This window comes from Haliotis rubra, unplaced genomic scaffold (assembly GCF_003918875.1).
Source record: "Haliotis rubra isolate DU_JTF1 unplaced genomic scaffold, ASM391887v1 Scf182, whole genome shotgun sequence".
Lineage (NCBI taxonomy): Eukaryota > Metazoa > Mollusca > Gastropoda > Lepetellida > Haliotidae > Haliotis > Haliotis rubra.
In genome coordinates, this window is record NW_025765803.1 from 1,272,993 (window position 1) to 1,291,959 (window position 18,967).

Genomic DNA, 18,967 nt, shown 5'->3' on the forward strand with positions numbered 1-18,967 from the left:
TCCAGCAATATGGCGATGGTCTTTAAATAATCGAGTCTGGACCAGACAATCGAGTGATGACATTAATTGCAGTTTAAAAAAAATAGAGTTTAAGATATTCAGAGATTAATTCAGAGTAACATTTTAATTCCAGATTGCACGTGTCTACGAGTTCTGACGTCAAAGTTAAAGATATACCGATCCCTGAATGATTTAGGGCTGGACGTCCGCAAGACGTCCGCCTTGACCTTCCAGATAGTAGCATGCAGTGACGTCCATTTTGGATTCTATGACGTAAGTTCAGGCATGTATTCCTACAAGTACGAGCTTGTGCTTGGTGGGTGGGGCAACAAGTGGACCAGGGTGAGACGAGGTCGGGATGCCGAGTATGTCCAAGAAGTAGCGAACAGTCCCCTCAACTGCTGCAAGTTCCAGAACTTCTGGATCAGTTGGAGCAACCCCCTCAGCGCTGGCTACGGCTTCGAGGTCGGCGTCGACCCCTTCATTGAGGTGGAAACTGACCTCGGACCTGTAACGAAGGTAGCCATTTCCACTGGATACGAACACCTGGGAGTCTGGGTTTTCAGTAAGTATTCCTGTTGTTTCTGACACAACATATTTATTTATTTATTTATTTATTTATTTATTTATTTATTTATTTATTTATTTATTTATTTATTTATTTATTTATTTATTTATTTATTTATTTATTCTTTATCTGTGTTTGTTTGTTTGTTTGTTTGTTTGTTTGTTTTGTGTGTTTGTTGTTCAACACAGGACTCAGCCATATGCCAGCTATGACGGCGGTCTTTAAATAACCGAGTCTGGACCAGACAATCCAGTGGTCAACAGCATGAGCATCGATGTAATCAAATGAGATGCGATGACATGTGTCAACCAAGTCAGCGAACTTAACCCCCTAATCCCGCTAGTCGCCTCTTACAAGCATGGTTGCTGGAGGCCTAGCCAGCATCTTCACTGGTCTCTTCCGCTGTGGTTGATTTCTAAAACGCCGGTTTGAACAGTATTTACGGCTAGTCAGTTTCGGAGGAGAGGCCTGAGTGGCGTCCAGGTCACAGACGTTAATCACTCTCCAACACTGCGGAACTCTCAAGAATCTGGGACTCGAACTCAGAAAAGCACAATCTTGGAACTTTAATACTCAGTATTCTCACAGAAGAAAATGCTATATCTTTGACGACCGATCCACCGGTGTCCACTCGAAACCTCAAGTGTGTGAATTTAGTTTTACGCCGCAATACCACGGCGGGGAAGACCAGAAATGGGCTTCACACATTATACCCATGTGGGGAATCGAACCACGTGACGGCGTGACGAGCGAACGCTTTAATCTCTCGGCTTCCCCACCTCCTCGCGATGCGTCGAAGAAATAACCACGGGGATAGGTTCAGCTACATGCGTGGACCGTGTTTGATTTGACAAATTCCGTAAACGCGTACCAACTTTTGTTTGGGGACCGAAATATTGCAGTATATCCCGTTCAAATACCGAATATTGTTTTCATTTTAGATTTCGACGACAAGCGTCTCTCGGAAAGTGACTACAACGTGGACGGATACAACCAATGTACAACGAATAATGTGACGTATAGCCTCCCTGTGTATCCTACGTCATCAGAACATGTATCTCCTACATCATCAGCCCGCCCTGTGCATCCTACGTCATCAGCCCGTCCTGTGCATCCTACGTCATCAGCCCGTCCTGTGCATCCTACGTCATCAGCCCGTCCTGTGCATCCTACGTCATCAGCCCGTCCTGTGCATCCCACGTCATCAAAACTTGTGTACAGGAGTGCGCATGCCACAAACGCCTCAGGCTTAAAGTGTGTTGTCGTGACAACTTGTAACATATGGGGGACCCATAGATCTTCCTCGTCTGACGTCATGACCTCATCTGACGTCATGACCTCATCTGACGTCATGACCTCATCTGACGTCATGACCTCAATGACGTCACCAGAAACAAGTTTGATGACATCGATGGAGACTTCCTCCTTGATTGTCGTTGGTAAGCATTGTTTTCATACTATCTTTAATAGCAGTATAGACATTTATCTTACCTCACAAATAAATTTCGTTTTCTGATTGGCTGAACCAATCAATATACCCCGCTTACAAGCGAGTAGCAATTTCTATGTTCCCCGCTGGAAATGCCGAACTGTGGGAATTCGTTTGGTACTTCGACATGTTGCCTAACTCCGGTACTCCGGAGAAAAGTATCTTGATATGATGTACATAATTCTAAAATGTTTGGTCTTTTTTACACAGAGACCTCAAGTAGTATCGAACTGTCATCGCAGGAGAGCAATCGAACCAGTCAAACGCCCAGTCTGGAAATCTCACCTTTGCCAACAGAAACAAGCTTCCCGTCATCAAGTTATGTGATCATCCCGGAAACGACCCCGATTGACACCATCGAACCCTTCTGGTGCGATTGCGACTGGCCAATCAACGGCAAGATCAACCTGAGCGTCGAGCAGAAGATCGCGAGATACCGTCAGAGCCTCACTCTCATCAAATCCAACTTGTCCGCTGTCCGCCGGCGCTTGACGAGTGCGTTTGACGTGAGACCATCCTCGCGATACATGGGAGCTTCCGGCGCTACCATCTTGGGTCTTGTCATTGGGTTGATCGTCATGGCGGATGTGCAGAGGATCCTGGAGTTCTTCATGGACCGGAAGAAAAGAGTGTGTCACTCCGACATTATCCGAAAAGAAGAAAAGATTAAAACAAGTTCCTGCTAAATGAAGCGAAATAAACTTACATAAGTATAAACTAACCTGCCCTACAAAAGAAAGTATACAGCTTGTGTTCTCGAATTATTTTCCAGCTTGTAAGTCGCAATCAAAGCACATTTCAAAATACTTTCGTTGTTTTGGGGAAATATCCCATAGCACAGGGTGTATACTTTCTTTTATACGTCAGTTATGTTTATATTTTAAGTTAATGGACGCTGAGAGTAGGTAGAGGTGTAAGTGTTTGCTTTTCATGCTACAGAAACAGGTTCGAGTCCCTATGTTTTTCTACGTGTAAATCCATGTCCCTGATATGGCTGAACTACTGCTTAAAGTAAAAGCACATTCACTCACTCATTCACTATATTTAACCAGGGTGGTGGAAATATTTTTTAAGGCCTGGGTTCGATTCCCCACATGGCTACACTTTGTGAAGTCCATTTCTGGAGTCCCGTGTCGTGATGTTGCTGGAATATAGGTAAAAGCGGCGTAAAGCCATACTCAAACGCTTGATTGCCTGTTATCGAACTAATTCAATCACTGGGCAAACTCAATCACCTACAGGCCTCCGCAATTAAGGTGGACTATTGCTGAAACCAGCGTTATGCGATTCCTTATTCAGTGTGTAAGTGTTTGTCATGTGATGTAAGGAGGCGGGAGGCGGTGGGGTAGCTTAGTGGTTAAAGCGTTCGCTCGTCACGCCGAAGACCCGGGTTCGATTCCCCACATGGGTACAATGTGTGAAGCCCATTTCTGGTGTCCCCCGCCGTGAATATTGTTAAAAGCGTCGTAAAACTGATCTCACTCACTCACTTAGGAGGTGGGATAGCCTTGTTAACTGCGAACCGTATATTGATTGAAAATATTGCTTTGAGTATTTTTCATGCTATTATGAAGAGAAAACCACTGTTGAACATTGTAGACACCTGTACGAGGGTCGGTCAAAAAGTGGTCGGCCTAACTATATGCTCGATGACCAATGTTTGAAAGGCTTCCATTTTATTTTGAAGGAATCATTAGCAAAGCCATATCCAAAATTTCACATTTGTGGTTAATGTGGTTGACGAGATATTAGTCATCACAACACATTGGGTATAATATTTCTAAAAACATTGCAGAAAATGAAAAACGATCTGTCATTTGGTACCTCTTGGATAATGGTATGCCCTCAGATAATATCATATAACATATGTTCAGTATGGTATTAGGTGACTTCGCGACATCAACAAAGATTTCGATTACTTGATTTATATTTAGACGGGGGCTGTTTTAAGGACACCCCCATTTCAATCTTCCTAAAACATTGTCTCCAGATGTTCAAGCTGGTACTGTTTACAATATATTGTGAGCTGACACTTGTGTTTAGGTTGAACCCTTGGTATCAGGTATGAGTAAGTGAAAACATTAGAATAAGTTATGTCCTTATGATTACATCATCTGACCGGGGATGGGTAGCGTCTCAAAACAAGCTCTTTCAGTAAACATTAAGGGGGGAGTCAAGCGATTGTTGCTTCAAATTGCATTTTTATGCACTTTAATATCTATGTTTGAGTCGAGCGGACTTGTACCATTCTCGAACACACAAAATGTTTCTTGCATATTTTGTTTCCTGAAGTTTGTGCTTTTTGGGGGAAGTACCAAGATAAAAAGTCAAACAAAATGGGTATCGTGAGGCTGGAACATGGCAAAATCAATTTGCTTGGGGTTGACAGATAATGAGTGGAAAAATAAAACATAAAAACAGCTACATTTGTATCATTTTCTAGGTGGGGCCGAATACTTTTTGAGCGATCCTCGTACTATGGGCATGTTGCCTTCAGTTCTGAATAAAGATTGATTGATTGATTGACCTTACCGTATTTCCTCATCAGTTCTAACTAACCCTCTCTCACTTTGTCAATCCAGTACAGACACATGTAAAACTTATATGAATGTTGTTGTAAAATGATTTTGTGGATTGTATTTCCTTGAGTTATTTGCTAAATTTCCACGAAGTTATACACAATGGTTGTATATTGGTAGGACCTGCATCTTGGCTCCCAGTATACTCACAGTCAAATCACCAAACATGGCTGGTGGAGGTCACGTGAGGCAACACAGGCAACACATGCACATATTTCAGAGGTGTTTGGAAAACGGTGATATCACCAATAGAGTCGAGTCACTGTCCAGATGACTCACGATTCACCCGATTAATCATGGAAGGTGACTTTTAGAATGCCTTTACCCCTATGACCAAAAAAACCCCAAACCACCAAAACAACAAACAAACACTTCACACACACACACACACACACACACACGTGGAGATTCATTTAGAACATACCGTATAAACAAATATTTTACCAATCCCGGGGCATGGCCCATTTGACCAAATCATCTCAAAAGTTCAGTTTTTGACGACATAACTCCGCCGTCTTTCATTCTTTCATGAAAGTGCCTAACCCCGAGTACTCCCTCGTAATTGTTCTCATCTACCGCATCCATTACAGTCATTCAATATCGATGATTTTTCAGTGATCATCATTATTTTCGGCTACCCCTACTTTGTTTCTGCAGTATATACTCCACGCAAATATTACTGGAGCCCAATGAAATTCCTTAGAAAATGTAAATCCGACTTAGTGCATTTACTGATAAGATTTCAAACGGTGTAATATCTAGAACATAATCTGTGTCCTCTACTCTTATCAGCTAGACAAAATAAATCTACACGTGTAACAACCTGTTACTTATCTACACACTTGGTAGCAGACATATACGCACCATGAAGTTGTTGAGAACGGTAGGTACATTTCTATACGTCTAATAAACATAAATGGTCCTTAGCACGATGACCCGTGAAGATCCGGGTTAGAATTGGTCTTCAGTAACCCAAGCCTGTCGTAAAAGGCGACTAACGGTATCGGGTGGTCAGGCTCGCTGACTTGGTTGACACATGCCGTCGTATCCCAATTGCGTAGATTGATGCTCATGCTGTTGATCACTGGATTGTCTGGTCCCGACTCGGCCGCCATATAGCTGGTATATAACTGAATGCGGCGTAAAACAAACCAAACCAAACCTATCACGATGTATGTGTAATACGTAGACGCGCATTGAGAATGTGGGCTTGACAGTAATACCCTCTGAAAACGTAGACCGACAATAGACAAGTCGGTTTGTTCAAAATTGCCTCTGGTCACCCAGTAGTGAATGGGTACCCGGTGGTATGAGTCATATGACTATTAACCTTCTAGTGCATCACAGGGAGATCTGGTTATCCGGGGTAATGATGTCCATTATGGTGTATGTGCTTAGAGGTGTTCAGATTCCTCCTCTTCTTACATGGGTAGCACTTGCTTAAAAAAGGCAACACCCAGACTACGTGATGGATAATCAATATATTACAATAAAACCGGTCTTAATGCGAGCAGAGGCAAAATGTAGCGCAAATAGGGTTGCGCAACAAAGAGAAAATGACCAGTCTTCCTATATACGCGCATTGCTCGCTTCGCTCGCATATAGGAAGACTGGTCATTTTCTCTTTTTTGCGCAACCCTATTTGCGCTACAGTTTGCATGTGCTTCGAGGGGTGAATCAGATCACTGGTATGTAAAGTATGAGAAGAAATACAACTGCCTAACATTCAACTCAAGTACTCAGTTACAAGTACCTATCACGTGACACAAACAAGTGCAAAGTTCTTAATTTTTGAATTGCACTTATCATGCTATGGCCCATATGCATATTTACAACTATCTATCACATGACAAACAAGTGCAGTATTCTTTTTTAATTTTTAAATAGCACTTATCATGCTATGGCCCATAAGCTGTGCGAAAAGGCGGTACATCTCGACGTCCCACACGAGTGAGTGAGTTTAGTTTTACGCCGCTTTTAGGAATATTCGAGCAATATCACGGCGGGGGACACCAGAAATTGGCTTCACACATTGTACCCATGTGGGGAATCGATCCCGGGTCTTCGGCGCGACGAACGAACGCTTTAACCACTGAGCTACTCCACTGCCCCCGTACCCTGGTATAATCTTGTCGCGACTGAGATGATGTATTCATGAATAACTGCCAGCAACGAAGTTGTATTCTCTGCTTAAGATTGTCCTCTGCGTTCTGGTGTGTCACGTGACGGCCTGGATCAACCAGTACGATCAGGAGTTCAACTTCACATGTCCTCCTGATACATCCTTGATCCACGTGATCAGTAGCCATGACAACCACTTTGAGGACCGAGTGTGGGATTTCAAATGTGGAGCTCCACCGAAGACCGGTCTCAACATGTCCGTGTGTGACTGGACAGGTAGGTCATTTTGAACAGGTAATCCAATACAGGCACGCTGAAAACGTAAGTCGACGTGGCAGACAAGACACTGTAGACAGGTAAGTTACTTTGGACGGGTAGGTTACTGTAGTCGGGTAAATTACCATAGACAGGTAAGCTATTATGAGTAAGCAAACAAACAGGTACAACAAACAGGTAAGCCATTAGACACAGATGACCCACACTGGTGGCTAAAATCGTCAACAGACATGACCTATATAGGCGTCGTATACTAAAAGATGTTATTCAACACTTAAGTAACCCAACATGCTGTTTGTCGTAAGAGGCAACTAACGGGATCGGGTTGTCAAACTCGCTGACTTGGTTGACACATGCCATCGTATCCCAATTGCGTAGATCGATGCTTATGCTGTTGAGCACTGGATTGTCTGGTCCAGACTCCATTATTTACAGACCGCTGTCCTAACACTGGAATATTATTGAGTCTGGCGATAAACAACAATAAACGAATGAATTATATTTTAGAATACCCTTACTTTGTTCAGAGAGTATATACTCCCAAACAAAAGAATACATGAACCCTACTAAATACCTACGAAAATTGTTGACTGCGGTGTAAAACTAAACTCACTCACTGACTGCAACGTTAACGAAACAACCAAACCACACTACAAATCCAGCTGGCACACAACGTTTTGGGAAGGTTGTAGATTGTCACAACGCTGTCACAACGTTAGTAGTACGTCATTCTGTAACGTCATGACACAACGCTGTCACACCGTTAGTAGTACGTCATTCTGTAACGTCATGACACAACGCTGTCACACCGTTAGTAGTACGTCATTCTGTAACGTCATGACACAACGCTGTCACACCGTTAGCAGTACGTCATTCTGTAACGTCATGACACAACGCTGTCACAACGTTAGTAGTACGTCATACTGTAACGTCATGACACAACGCTGTCACAACGTTAGTAGTACGTCATACTGTAACGTCATGACACAACGCTGTCACAACGTCAGTAGTACGTCATTCTGTAACGTCATGACACAACGCTGTCACAACGTTAGTAGTACGTCATTCTGTAACGTCATGACACAACGCTGTCACACCGTTAGTAGTACGTCATTGTGTAACGTCATGACACAATGCTGTCACACCGTTAGTAGTACGTCATACTGTAACGTCATGACACAACGCTGTCACACCGTTAGTAGTACGTCATTCTGTAACGTCATGACACAACACTGTCACACCGTTAGTAGTACGTCATTCTGTAACGTCATGACACAACGCTGTCACAACGTTAGTAGTACGTCATTCTGTAACGTCATGACACAACGCTGTCACCACGTTAGTGGTACGTCATTCTGTAACGTCATGACACAACGCTGTCACACCGTTAGTAGTACGTCATTCTGTAACGTCATGACACAACGCTGTCACACCATTAGTAGTACGTCATTCTGTAACGTCATGACACAACGCTGTCACAACGTTAGTAGTACGTCATTCTGTAACGTCATGACACAACGCTGTCACACTGTTAGTAGTACGTCATTCTGTAACGTCATGACACAACGCTGTCACACCGTTAGTAGTACGTCATTCTGTAACGTCATGACACAACGCTGTCACAACGTTAGTAGTACGTTATTCTGTCACATTATGTCTCAACGTTATAACAAGGTTACAAATTTACGTTGAGGGAACGTTGCTTTGGGCTCCTCACATCGTTATAACAACGTTTCTTATAACTCGTCACGAAATTTTCTGTAAACTTTACTCTTTGAGATTCTTTCTTCATTATTCAACTACAACTTCAGAAAACGGACGAAAACAACATGCAAATTTACTAATAAACATTGAAATGAAGGTCGCTTTGTTTCTTATGTACTGTTCACTACTGGGAAAACTATTCAACGATTAACGTTAAATAGAACGTAAGACAACGTAAAATACATTATCATCAAATAACTTAACCTTGTGGCGACGTAAAACTGACGTATCACAACGTCAGGCCACAACATTGTGACAATGTAAATGGGAGTCCACAGAATAACGTTGTAACAACGAAAGCATAGCGTTGTAACAACGTGAAATTGTTACCTGGGAACTGACAAACATCCATGTTCATGTTCTACAAATGGCTCTATGCTTCCAATGTCCGTGCATAATAATTGGTCAAATGTATAATCAATAAAGAGGCACCATTGCTACATTACCACGTGTAAAAGTGTCTTCAGAATACCTTGCGTGTTGGACGTGTGTAACAGGGTTTGAAGCAGTGGTAAAATGTTGAGTGCTGCCGTTGCTGGTATTTGCAGTAAGCATTTAATTAGAGTTATCTCCCTTTGAGTAAACATGACCATGGCAGGCTTGATCGTTTGAGAAATTTCTGAATGGGGACGTTTCGAGAAAGCTGTCTGTATGCATGTAAAAGTGGGACGCCAGAACTGGAAACCCTTTACATGCGTGTGATCTACCTGAATTCCTGTGAAAATCACTTTTCCGGATATAAAAACAGACAGAGGCCTATTTCAAGACATTCGATAGTGACACAATCTGGACAGTACTATACAGTCTGGTACTTACTGGTGCCCCTTAGTTCGCAGCTGTATTGTCTCTTGCGATTGTAAATCTGAAACTGAATGTTTCAACATAATTAGTTAAAAGACTGCAATTTAGCGCTGAACAGACTTCTGTGTTGAGTTCGTAAAACCTTTTAGAAAAACCCTACATAGCAGAAAAGTGAAAATGACTAACAATATGGAAGTCAATATGCTAGTTTGAATTAAAAATCAATGACTATTTCTCAAAGATTCTGCGATAGTTATATAACCTTCATCGATCACGAAGCATATTAAAAGGATGTTAATCTTTAACACTATTATCTATTTTTGTCAGTGTCACATGCTTTCCATTTTACAGACTACGAAAATGAATTTGATCAACCTTTGACTTTCCAATGTGCAAATGATGGCCTCATAGCGGGAATCAGTAGTATCCATGACAACCGTTATGAAGACCGTCGCTTCAAGTTCTATTGCTGCAAAGTAACAGGTAATTGTGGAGGCTTAACGCTGCGAGGACCACTAGCAATTGTAGCAAGTTGGGTTCAAATCATTCAAATTTTACTCAATCATCATCATCATCATCATCATCATAGTCGTTGTGTTATGGTCTTGACTAATGTCATGGCGTTGTTAGGGGCGGTGGGGTAGCCTAGTAGTTAAGGCGTTCGCTCGTCACGCCAAAGACCCGGGTTCGATTCCCTACATGCGCACAATGTGTGAAGTCACTCACTTATGGACGTGAATTTTACTCACCCATTTAACCAAAATAAGAATAACATCACCGTCATCATCACCATCATCATTCTCAGCATCATCACCACCACCACCATCATCATCATCATAGCCGTCGTAGTCGACATCATCATCATTATCATCGCCGTCGTCGTCTTATCGTTATTGTTAACAATATTATTTTCAAATGCTTCATCACAGACTACATAACTGGGTCCTGTTACTTCACGCCCTACGTCAACAACTTCGACGAACACATGGACTACGTTGTGCCTTCTGGGAAAGTCATGCACGGCATCGACAGCTACCACGAGAACAAGGAAGAGTGAGTTCTTTTTAAACTTATTACTTCTATTTCATGCGCATGTGGTTTAGGGGAAGATAGCGATATTATTGGCGCGTCGCTTCCACTCCACGTGGATATTTTACAGACGCTTCACTGTATGTAGTTCTGCAGTGTTGAGTCACCTTTATTTACAACAACGTTACACACGCACGCACGCACGCACGCACGCAGATGGACATATAGAGAGAGACACAGACACACATAGAGACACAGACACACACGCGCGCACACACACACACAGACGCACACTGTTATTCAATAGTATCATATAAAGTGCAACATAAAAATATACATGTATGTAAGTATTAAGAATCAAAATGTGAATGATAAAGAGTATCTTTTTAATTTGTTCCGTGTTAAACATACTATAAAAAGAGGTTCAGTTGCTTTCTTAAAATAAACTACAATACATATATGATAAATAAAGCATGATCACAACTTCTATTTTTCCTACATTAATTCCGCGATACTGTTCTTTAATCACTTAGCGGCGGTGGGGTAGCCTGGTGGTTAAAGCGTTCGCTCGTCACACCGAAGACCCGGGTTCGATTCCCCACATGGGTACAATGTGTGAAGCCCATTTCTGGTGTCCCGTGCCGTGATATTGCTGGAATATTGCTAAATGCGGCGTAAAACCAAACTCACTCACGTTATCATGAATTCGTTCTCTATGGTCAGTTTACAAAACATACACACGTAAATGTCACTGACTTTATTTCACTTTTCAGAGACCGACGTTTCAAGTTCGAGATCTGTGACCTTGTTGGTTATGAAAAGTCGACATAGATGCAACAGATGAATTTCCACAGCAATAAAACTTGAAATGTTCAGCTTTCATTTTGTATAAGAGTCATCGCATTGTTCCAGATGAGACAGATATGACATGTTTTCAGAAATTCCGGTGGATGAAGTAATATAAGGGGGCCTTTTTCACTGGATGTCAATTATGAACGTTACAAGAAACCGGGAGATAGTGGGGTGGAAACAGGCGTTGTTTTGTTTCCTACGGTGGCAATTTGTTTTTAATTTCTGACTCTCAAGTATACTAACGTTTGTCTAATGGATTTAAAAAAGCCGATATTTTTAAATTACAGATGTTTTAAGGTAAACTTTTGATAATTTTGCTGCAAAGTGTGGTATTGAAAACATGCGACATTTTATGGATAACAACTTCATTATAGTCTTTATTACGACGTTCGAGAGCTAATTCTTGCTGCTTCATCAGGTGAATGATGAGTCATGATGATGATGATAATAATGATGATGATGATGACGATGATTTGGAGATTTAACGTGCGCTTTCCGACAAAAAAGCGTAATTTGCACACAGGCCCACCAGGTCAAGTAGTGTTTGATCGAAAGAGGGTGATTTGACCGGAACATATGGCAACGTGAGGGGAACGTTAGGGTTGAATAATTACATTTGTATGAATTTTTGAAATTTGGAAAAGCTGAGTAAGTGCAAAGAGTTAATACAATATAGAGAGAACCTGTTTGCAGAACGCAGGGTGGGAGAATGTACACAGATATCAATATAATGATAAAGCCAAGAGGGACAGCAACGCGGTCTGTGAAATCTGCATTATGTCGGAAATCTCTAAACCGTCATCATGAGTCAGCATTTACCCATTGATGGAGCAAGAAATAACTCTGAAACATAGTAATAAATAATAAGATGTTGCTATCCAAAAAACGTGTCATGTATTTATGCTTGTCCAACTTCATGTGTGGTGCTGATCTAATCATCATCCAGTCATCCAATGTGTGAAGCCCATTTCTGGTGTCCCCGCCGTGATGTTGCTGGAATATTGCTAAAAGCGGCGTAACAACAAACTCAGTCAGTCATCCAATCATCATCTTGGGTCCAAGAATTGCTCATGTTCAAATATTCATATAATGCTTCATCTGATATCATCTTTTTCAATACATGTTAACCAGATGGATGCATTGAGCTGAACATAAAATTTAGTTATCATTTACATCAACATATCTGACAACTGTCATAACAATGTCTAAAATGTTTTGGTTGTATCTGAAATATGCAGATCCTGAGAATCCAAATGAATCGGCGCCGTTATCACACCTTGTTATCACACACATTTTGAACCGAGGTAGTAACTGTGAGTTGGGAAACCAATAACAAATGAATACAGACACGCACGAGTATCTCTGTTACTATATTATAGGATATTTATATAGCGCACATATCCACGCAACTAGTACATGCTCAAGGTGCTGGAGTGTTCCCCTGATCAACGGATGTCTTTTTTTCTGGCATTGTTTTAACCAACTCAACTCCCTGGGGAGTATTCAACTCGTGCAGCCTGTTAGGCGCAATAACACAAACACGTCCTCACAAGGTACCCAGCTGGGTGAACTGGGACACATAGTCACAGTATTTTGTCCATTGATACTGCACGTTACTATACCCGTACCTAGGTGTCTGCATGTGTTCGTGTGTCCACCATCTGGTCACCTACCATCGGATTAGTGGGTTCTTTTAAGTGCACAGGGTTGTGTACTGCACACTAGGGGTTGTGACAACACTGAAAGTAATGTTAGCTCCAAGGTTTTTGCACCCGGTCACAAGTGGGGATCGATCCAGCACCCGGTCACAAGTGGGGATCGATCCAGGCACCTCTCGCTAACAAGCGCGGCACTTTAGACACCTGTTACACTGTAAGAGACACAGAGAGAAATCAGTTATTAGCTATGTTAAATTTCCATGGGGTACCGTATCTAGGTTGCACAAAATATTATGGGGAGACTTTGAGTCGTTGTCATTGTTACAGGGCTGGAAGGGTACATTGAGATATTTAGTTTTCCAGGGCATGATATTCTCAAAAGTGGGGAGGCGAATCCTTGTTTTATCCCATGTGTGAAGCCCATTTCAGGTGTGATATTGCTGGAATATTGCAAATAGCGACATAAAACCATACTCACTCACTCACCATAATCCTGAGCGCAAGACAGGGTAATAACAAATATGTTTTGGTTTGACGCTGCCGGTATCGAACCCCGACCTTCTGCTCTCGGTGCAAAGCCCCAATCCACTTGACCACGGAGGCGGTCTCAAACCCTCGGGGGAGGTAATGCTTTTTAATTGAAGTGACTCGGCCTGAAAAAGTTTAGTTTCCATTCCCAACAAAGGATACTGTTATCACTCGCTTTTTGGCTCCTCAGGGACCCTTTACAAGGACCGCACATGAATCTGCCTTTTAACTCGTCAGTTGTCAAGTATGGAAAACTGGGTCTGTTTTATGAGACACGGAAAATTGAAAAATAGTTTTACGTTGGGAGACGCGGAGGATTTAAAATGACGCAACAATGCCCCATAAACTTTCCATAAATCCTCAACAAGTGTGATAACAGGGACTAGACTAGTAGCAAAAGCTAGAGGAAGATAGGGCCCCGTTTCTCAAAGCTATCGCAGCGCTACGGCTGTCGTAAGTCTATGTTATAGTATAAGAGGTACGACGGTCGTAGCGCTACGATAGCTTTGTGAAACAGGGCCCAGATAGTTTGATAAGGGTGTTACAGATTACAGTGAGCGCTGAAACAATAGAGTGAGTGAGTGAGTTTGATTTTACGCCGCTGTTAGCAATATTCCAGCAACATCACGGCGGGGGACACCAGAAATGGGCTTCACACATTTTACCCATGTGGGGAATCGAACCCGGGACTTCGGCGTGACGAGCGAACGTTTTAACCACTAGGCTACCCCACCGCCCCCTGAAACAATAGAAGAAATGAAGGAAACAGTACATTGACACTTGCAGTTGAACTTGACTTGAAACCACTTCCATGGTTGAGTGGATAGAGCGTCTGCTTGGAGTGAGTGAGTGACTTTAATTTTACGCTGCACTCAGCAATATTCCAGCTATATATATCCAGTGACTGACGTCATGGGCATTGCTCTACGCATTTGGATTTGGATTTGACCACCCGATCCCGTCAGCCGATCCCGTTAGCCGTCTCTTACAACAAGCATTATATAAGAGACGAGCAAGCACGTTTGTGTTGCTGCCCTTACTAATCCGGACTGCAATACTGTACTGGCTAGATAACATACTGACTCAGACCAATGACCCTTGTTTTTATGCTGTTAAAGCAGCGCTAGCAATAGGCATGGCATAAACAAGTAGCATATTTTACCATCTGATATGATGAAGTTTCGGGTTCCGCCCATCGACCGCTCCAAGCAGACCCAATTGCGTAGATCGATGTTCATGCTGTTGATCCCTTAACTGTCTGGCCCAGACTGGATTGTTTACAGACCGCCACCACAAAGCAGGAAAGTTATGCAACAAACAAACAAAAACATTAACCCCCGTATCACCTCGTCGTTTTTAGAGCTTCCGTTACATGAAACGGGGCGACGACAATGCGCTTTTCAAGGAGACGCACTGTTATCTCGCTGAGGTGATCTTAACTGAAGCCTATTCAGCAGTACAGGTACTGAATATTGAAAAAACATGAATGACCGATTTTCACTCGAGAGATCAGGGGCCACTTGCGCAAAGCCTTCTCAGCTACGACTATCTGATGTCTCTGATAAAGTAAGGGAGTTACGAGCGCCGTAACGCTAAGATCGCTTTCTGCAAGTGGCCCATATCATACACTCACTCACTCAAAAACCATATCGACACACTTTATGGCTAACAGCTTCTGTATTTCGTGAGTGCAACATTTCGATACAGATTCTAGTACTGTTGTCAACTCAAGCAGTTCACAAGCAGTTCAACGGTACAAGAAATGTCGCACTCAGGAAATAAAGAAGTTGTTATCCATAAATATGTCTATGTTGCCACTCAACTGCCACTCAAAGACGTCACAAAACCATGTTTACACAATTGTGTCCTTGGTCGCATGAGTATTTCTAAATTATGGCCGTCACGTACTCACCTGTTAGTATATATTAATGTACGCAAATGCGAAAACACGCAATGTTTAAAGACACTGTAAATAACTAGCGTTACCACTCATTTCTGCTGCATGGTCAAATCGTCTGTGATGCCGCCATTCGCTATGCAGAGTTGTGTTCTTTTGGCACGCCAGACGGCTACGGTTGTGGGTTCGAATCCTGTTATGATTCTGGGTGTGTCAGCGCCATATCCGTGCTCGTCGGTTTCACCCAGGTTTGGCAAGCCAGACACCCTACGGTTGTAGGTTCGAAGCCCGTTCCGCCCACTTATGATTCTGGGTGCCAGCGCCATACCCGCGTTCGTCGTTTTCACCCCGTCTAGGACTTGCCTCACGTCGGGCTTTACTCCTGCACGCAGTTGAAACACCGCGATATAACCGGTAGTGGTTACAGCGTTCGCTCATCACACCAAAGACCCAGGTTCGATTCTCCACAAGGGTACATTGTGTGAAGCCCATTGCTGGTGTCTCTCACCGTCATATTGCGGGAATATTTTGAAAAGCGACGTAAAACTAAACTCACTCACTCACTCTCTACTTGTTAATATTTACTTTACACTAGATTTGTGTGTTATTTTCATTTTACCGATTGGCACATTTATCAATATTTGGATATGGGGTAAAAGGTCATCAACAAGAAATCATTCCTGAGTGGTAAGTAGCCCAGGTTTCCCCTGTTCGAATCCAACTAAATCACGGTTTCAGCCATCTATTGCAGCACGCATTCCCATCCATTTAACAATGAAAAAAGCGTTGTACTTCTATTTCGTACATTTCTGAAGGTTTCTGTACATGAGAGAGGCCACATATGTTAACTGAAGTAAGCGTTTATAGTAAACAGCAAAGTGGTACTGTTTTAAAGTGTTTCCGTTTTAAAATAATGTCAATTACTTGAATTAAATCCTTTTTACATTACATTACATTACATTCTAACATTTGTATAGCGCCGATATCCAGCTCAGCTCAGATGCTCAAAGGCGCTTAGTTTTTCCCTCGTTCACTGGATGTCAATCTCAACGGCACATCGTATTGTCAATCTCAACTCCCTGGGGAGCATACATTTAAAAATTAATGTCAACTCAAAAACACACAACCCGATTCATCTTTTACAACGTCAGTTTTATATCAAACATATGTTACAAAATAACATGTCAACACATTCATTTTCATGTTGAAAGCAACAATAACCAACACACACAGACACAAGTGATGCAATACATCTGACACACGTAACACAATTAGACACAATTATATGAGAACAAAATAGCAATTAGGAATGGTATGATACCACACTTCAGAATGTCGCTAATTATGGTTATCAGTGATATAATTAATGTACAATTACGATACCAGGTTACGAGACACACATTCTTCGCTCGTCATATACATATGATTATGCTTGTACAAGGGTGACCAGGAATTTTTCGTACGGATGTTAAGCAACATGTTTGGAACTTTCAGACAAGGAAAAATGGCAGAAAATGCTTTATATCCTTTGTTTTGAAAAATGTATGGAAGCGTATTAGTGCCACAGTCTAAAACATTTTTAATATCTACGTAGAAGATACTTTACTTCTATGTAGAAGATACTGAAGTTTTGATTACAGGAGCCCAGTCGTAATTTACTTGTATCTACGTAGAAGATACTGAATTTTTGATTAGATGCTACTTTCATCTAAATACATGATGAAAACAATAAGACCCTAAAACGCTTCCATAAAAGTGAGTGAGTTTGATTTGACTCCTCGTTAAACAGTATTCCAGTTATATCACGTGGTCAGCTTAATGTGGGAGGGAAACCCGAAGTAATGCAGATCTTGGACGTTTAAATTTTGGGAAAACCCAGCAGCATGGTATGGTGCTGACAGACCTAGATATATGATCAGGGTTAACGGGGATTCGAACCCACAATCATAGGATTCTGGCGTTGCCAAGGGACGTAATTCTGTATAGCGAATTCATGGTGCTACCAAATGAAATAATGTTGTATAAGATAGAGATGGACCTGAAATGGTCTAATGTATTCATGATCAGCATAGAAGAACTGACTGACTGACTGAGTTTAGTTTTACGCCGCTTTTAGCAATATTCCAGCAATATCACGGCGGGGGACACCAGAAATGGGCTTAACACATTGTGCCCATGTGGAGCATAGAAGAAAGTTCTATTATATTAGAACCATGTAAAGGAACGATTGGCACCTATGACTAGCTGGGGTGGGGGTGGCGGTGCATGGGTGGGTGTCACGTGATCATGGTTTCAGTAAACCCCGTCACACTCTTAGTGTGGTCGACACATTTAGTAACGGATAGCGATAACATCTGAATGAATGCGGACTTTGGAACATTTCAGATTTATGTAAGTATATATATCTGGCAATCAAGAATAGATGAATGCGTGTCACTGAACAATTGTGGTATGTGAACAAAGAAAGACTTTTCTCGAATTCGCACATCAAAAGACCAACTGTGAATGCACAAGGCTTTGTGATTTATCGAGAGAGTGTCATCCTAATATAATTATGTTATAAATCAACTGGCTGAACTTTACATTGGGTTCGCATAGCAAGAGACCAACTTGCTGAAAAACACGTTAATTTGTACACGGTACTTCAAGCATACGTCAATTCTCAGGCAACCAATCACTCGGACTAAACATTAGAAGTTTGCAAGCGATTTTGTTTGTTTGTTTGTTGTTTAACGCCGCACTCAACAATATTCCAGCTATATGGCGGCGGTTTGTAAATAATCTTCTCTGGACCAGACAATCCAGTGATCAACAACATGAGCATCGATCTACGCAATTGGGATACAATGACATGTGTCAACCAAGTCAGCGAGTCTGACCACCCGATCCCGTCAGTCGCCTCTTACAACAAGCATGGGTTACTGAAGACCAATATTAATTCTAACCCGAATCTTCACGGGTGCATGTGAGTGAGTGAGTTGGGTTTTACGCCGCTTTTAGCAATATTCCAGCAATATCACGGCGGGGGGACACCATAAATGGGCTTCACACATTGTGCCCATGTGGGGATTACCCCACCGCCCCCACGGGTGCATGTGATTAGAGTTTACGCGCTTTAAGCAATATTCCAGCAATATCATGGCGGAGGAAACCAGAAATGAGCTTCAAGTTGTACCCATGTTGGGACTTCGGAGTGACCACAACGATAACCATCCATCATGAAGTTTAACCAGGGGAATTACAATGTTTCTCTGAATCTTTACAGAATGCCTTCTGTTATTCACGTTCGTGCGATTGGGTGGTATAGCGGTTAAAGCGTTTGTTCGCCAGAGTTCAGTTCCAACCTAATATTCCCACATAATACATGAAGCCTATTCCATGGTGTCTGCGGATGTGATATATAAT

General features: G+C 42.1%; 1 protein-coding gene across 1 annotated transcript; it reads left to right on the forward strand.

The window, feature by feature from the left end:
- The first annotated feature begins 5,381 nt into the window (after positions 1-5,381).
- Positions 5,382-11,502, forward strand: LOC124273598 (hemagglutinin/amebocyte aggregation factor-like). The gene is made up of 5 exons (XM_046708881.1): positions 5,382-5,519; positions 6,832-7,033; positions 9,950-10,081; positions 10,528-10,651; positions 11,401-11,502. Exons 1-5 carry the CDS (start codon positions 5,502-5,504, stop codon positions 11,456-11,458), a joined length of 534 nt encoding a protein of 177 aa, XP_046564837.1. The 5' UTR covers positions 5,382-5,501; the 3' UTR covers positions 11,459-11,502.
- The last annotated feature ends 7,465 nt before the right edge of the window (positions 11,503-18,967 follow it).

Excerpts from the sequence above, each read along its gene's own strand:
- LOC124273598 (XM_046708881.1), top strand. Across the intron at positions 7,034-9,949 it reads GTCCGTGTGTGACTGGACAG|ACTACGAAAATGAATTTGAT; the intron begins GTAGGTCATTTT and ends TCCATTTTACAG. Across the intron at positions 10,082-10,527 it reads CTATTGCTGCAAAGTAACAG|ACTACATAACTGGGTCCTGT; the intron begins GTAATTGTGGAG and ends GCTTCATCACAG.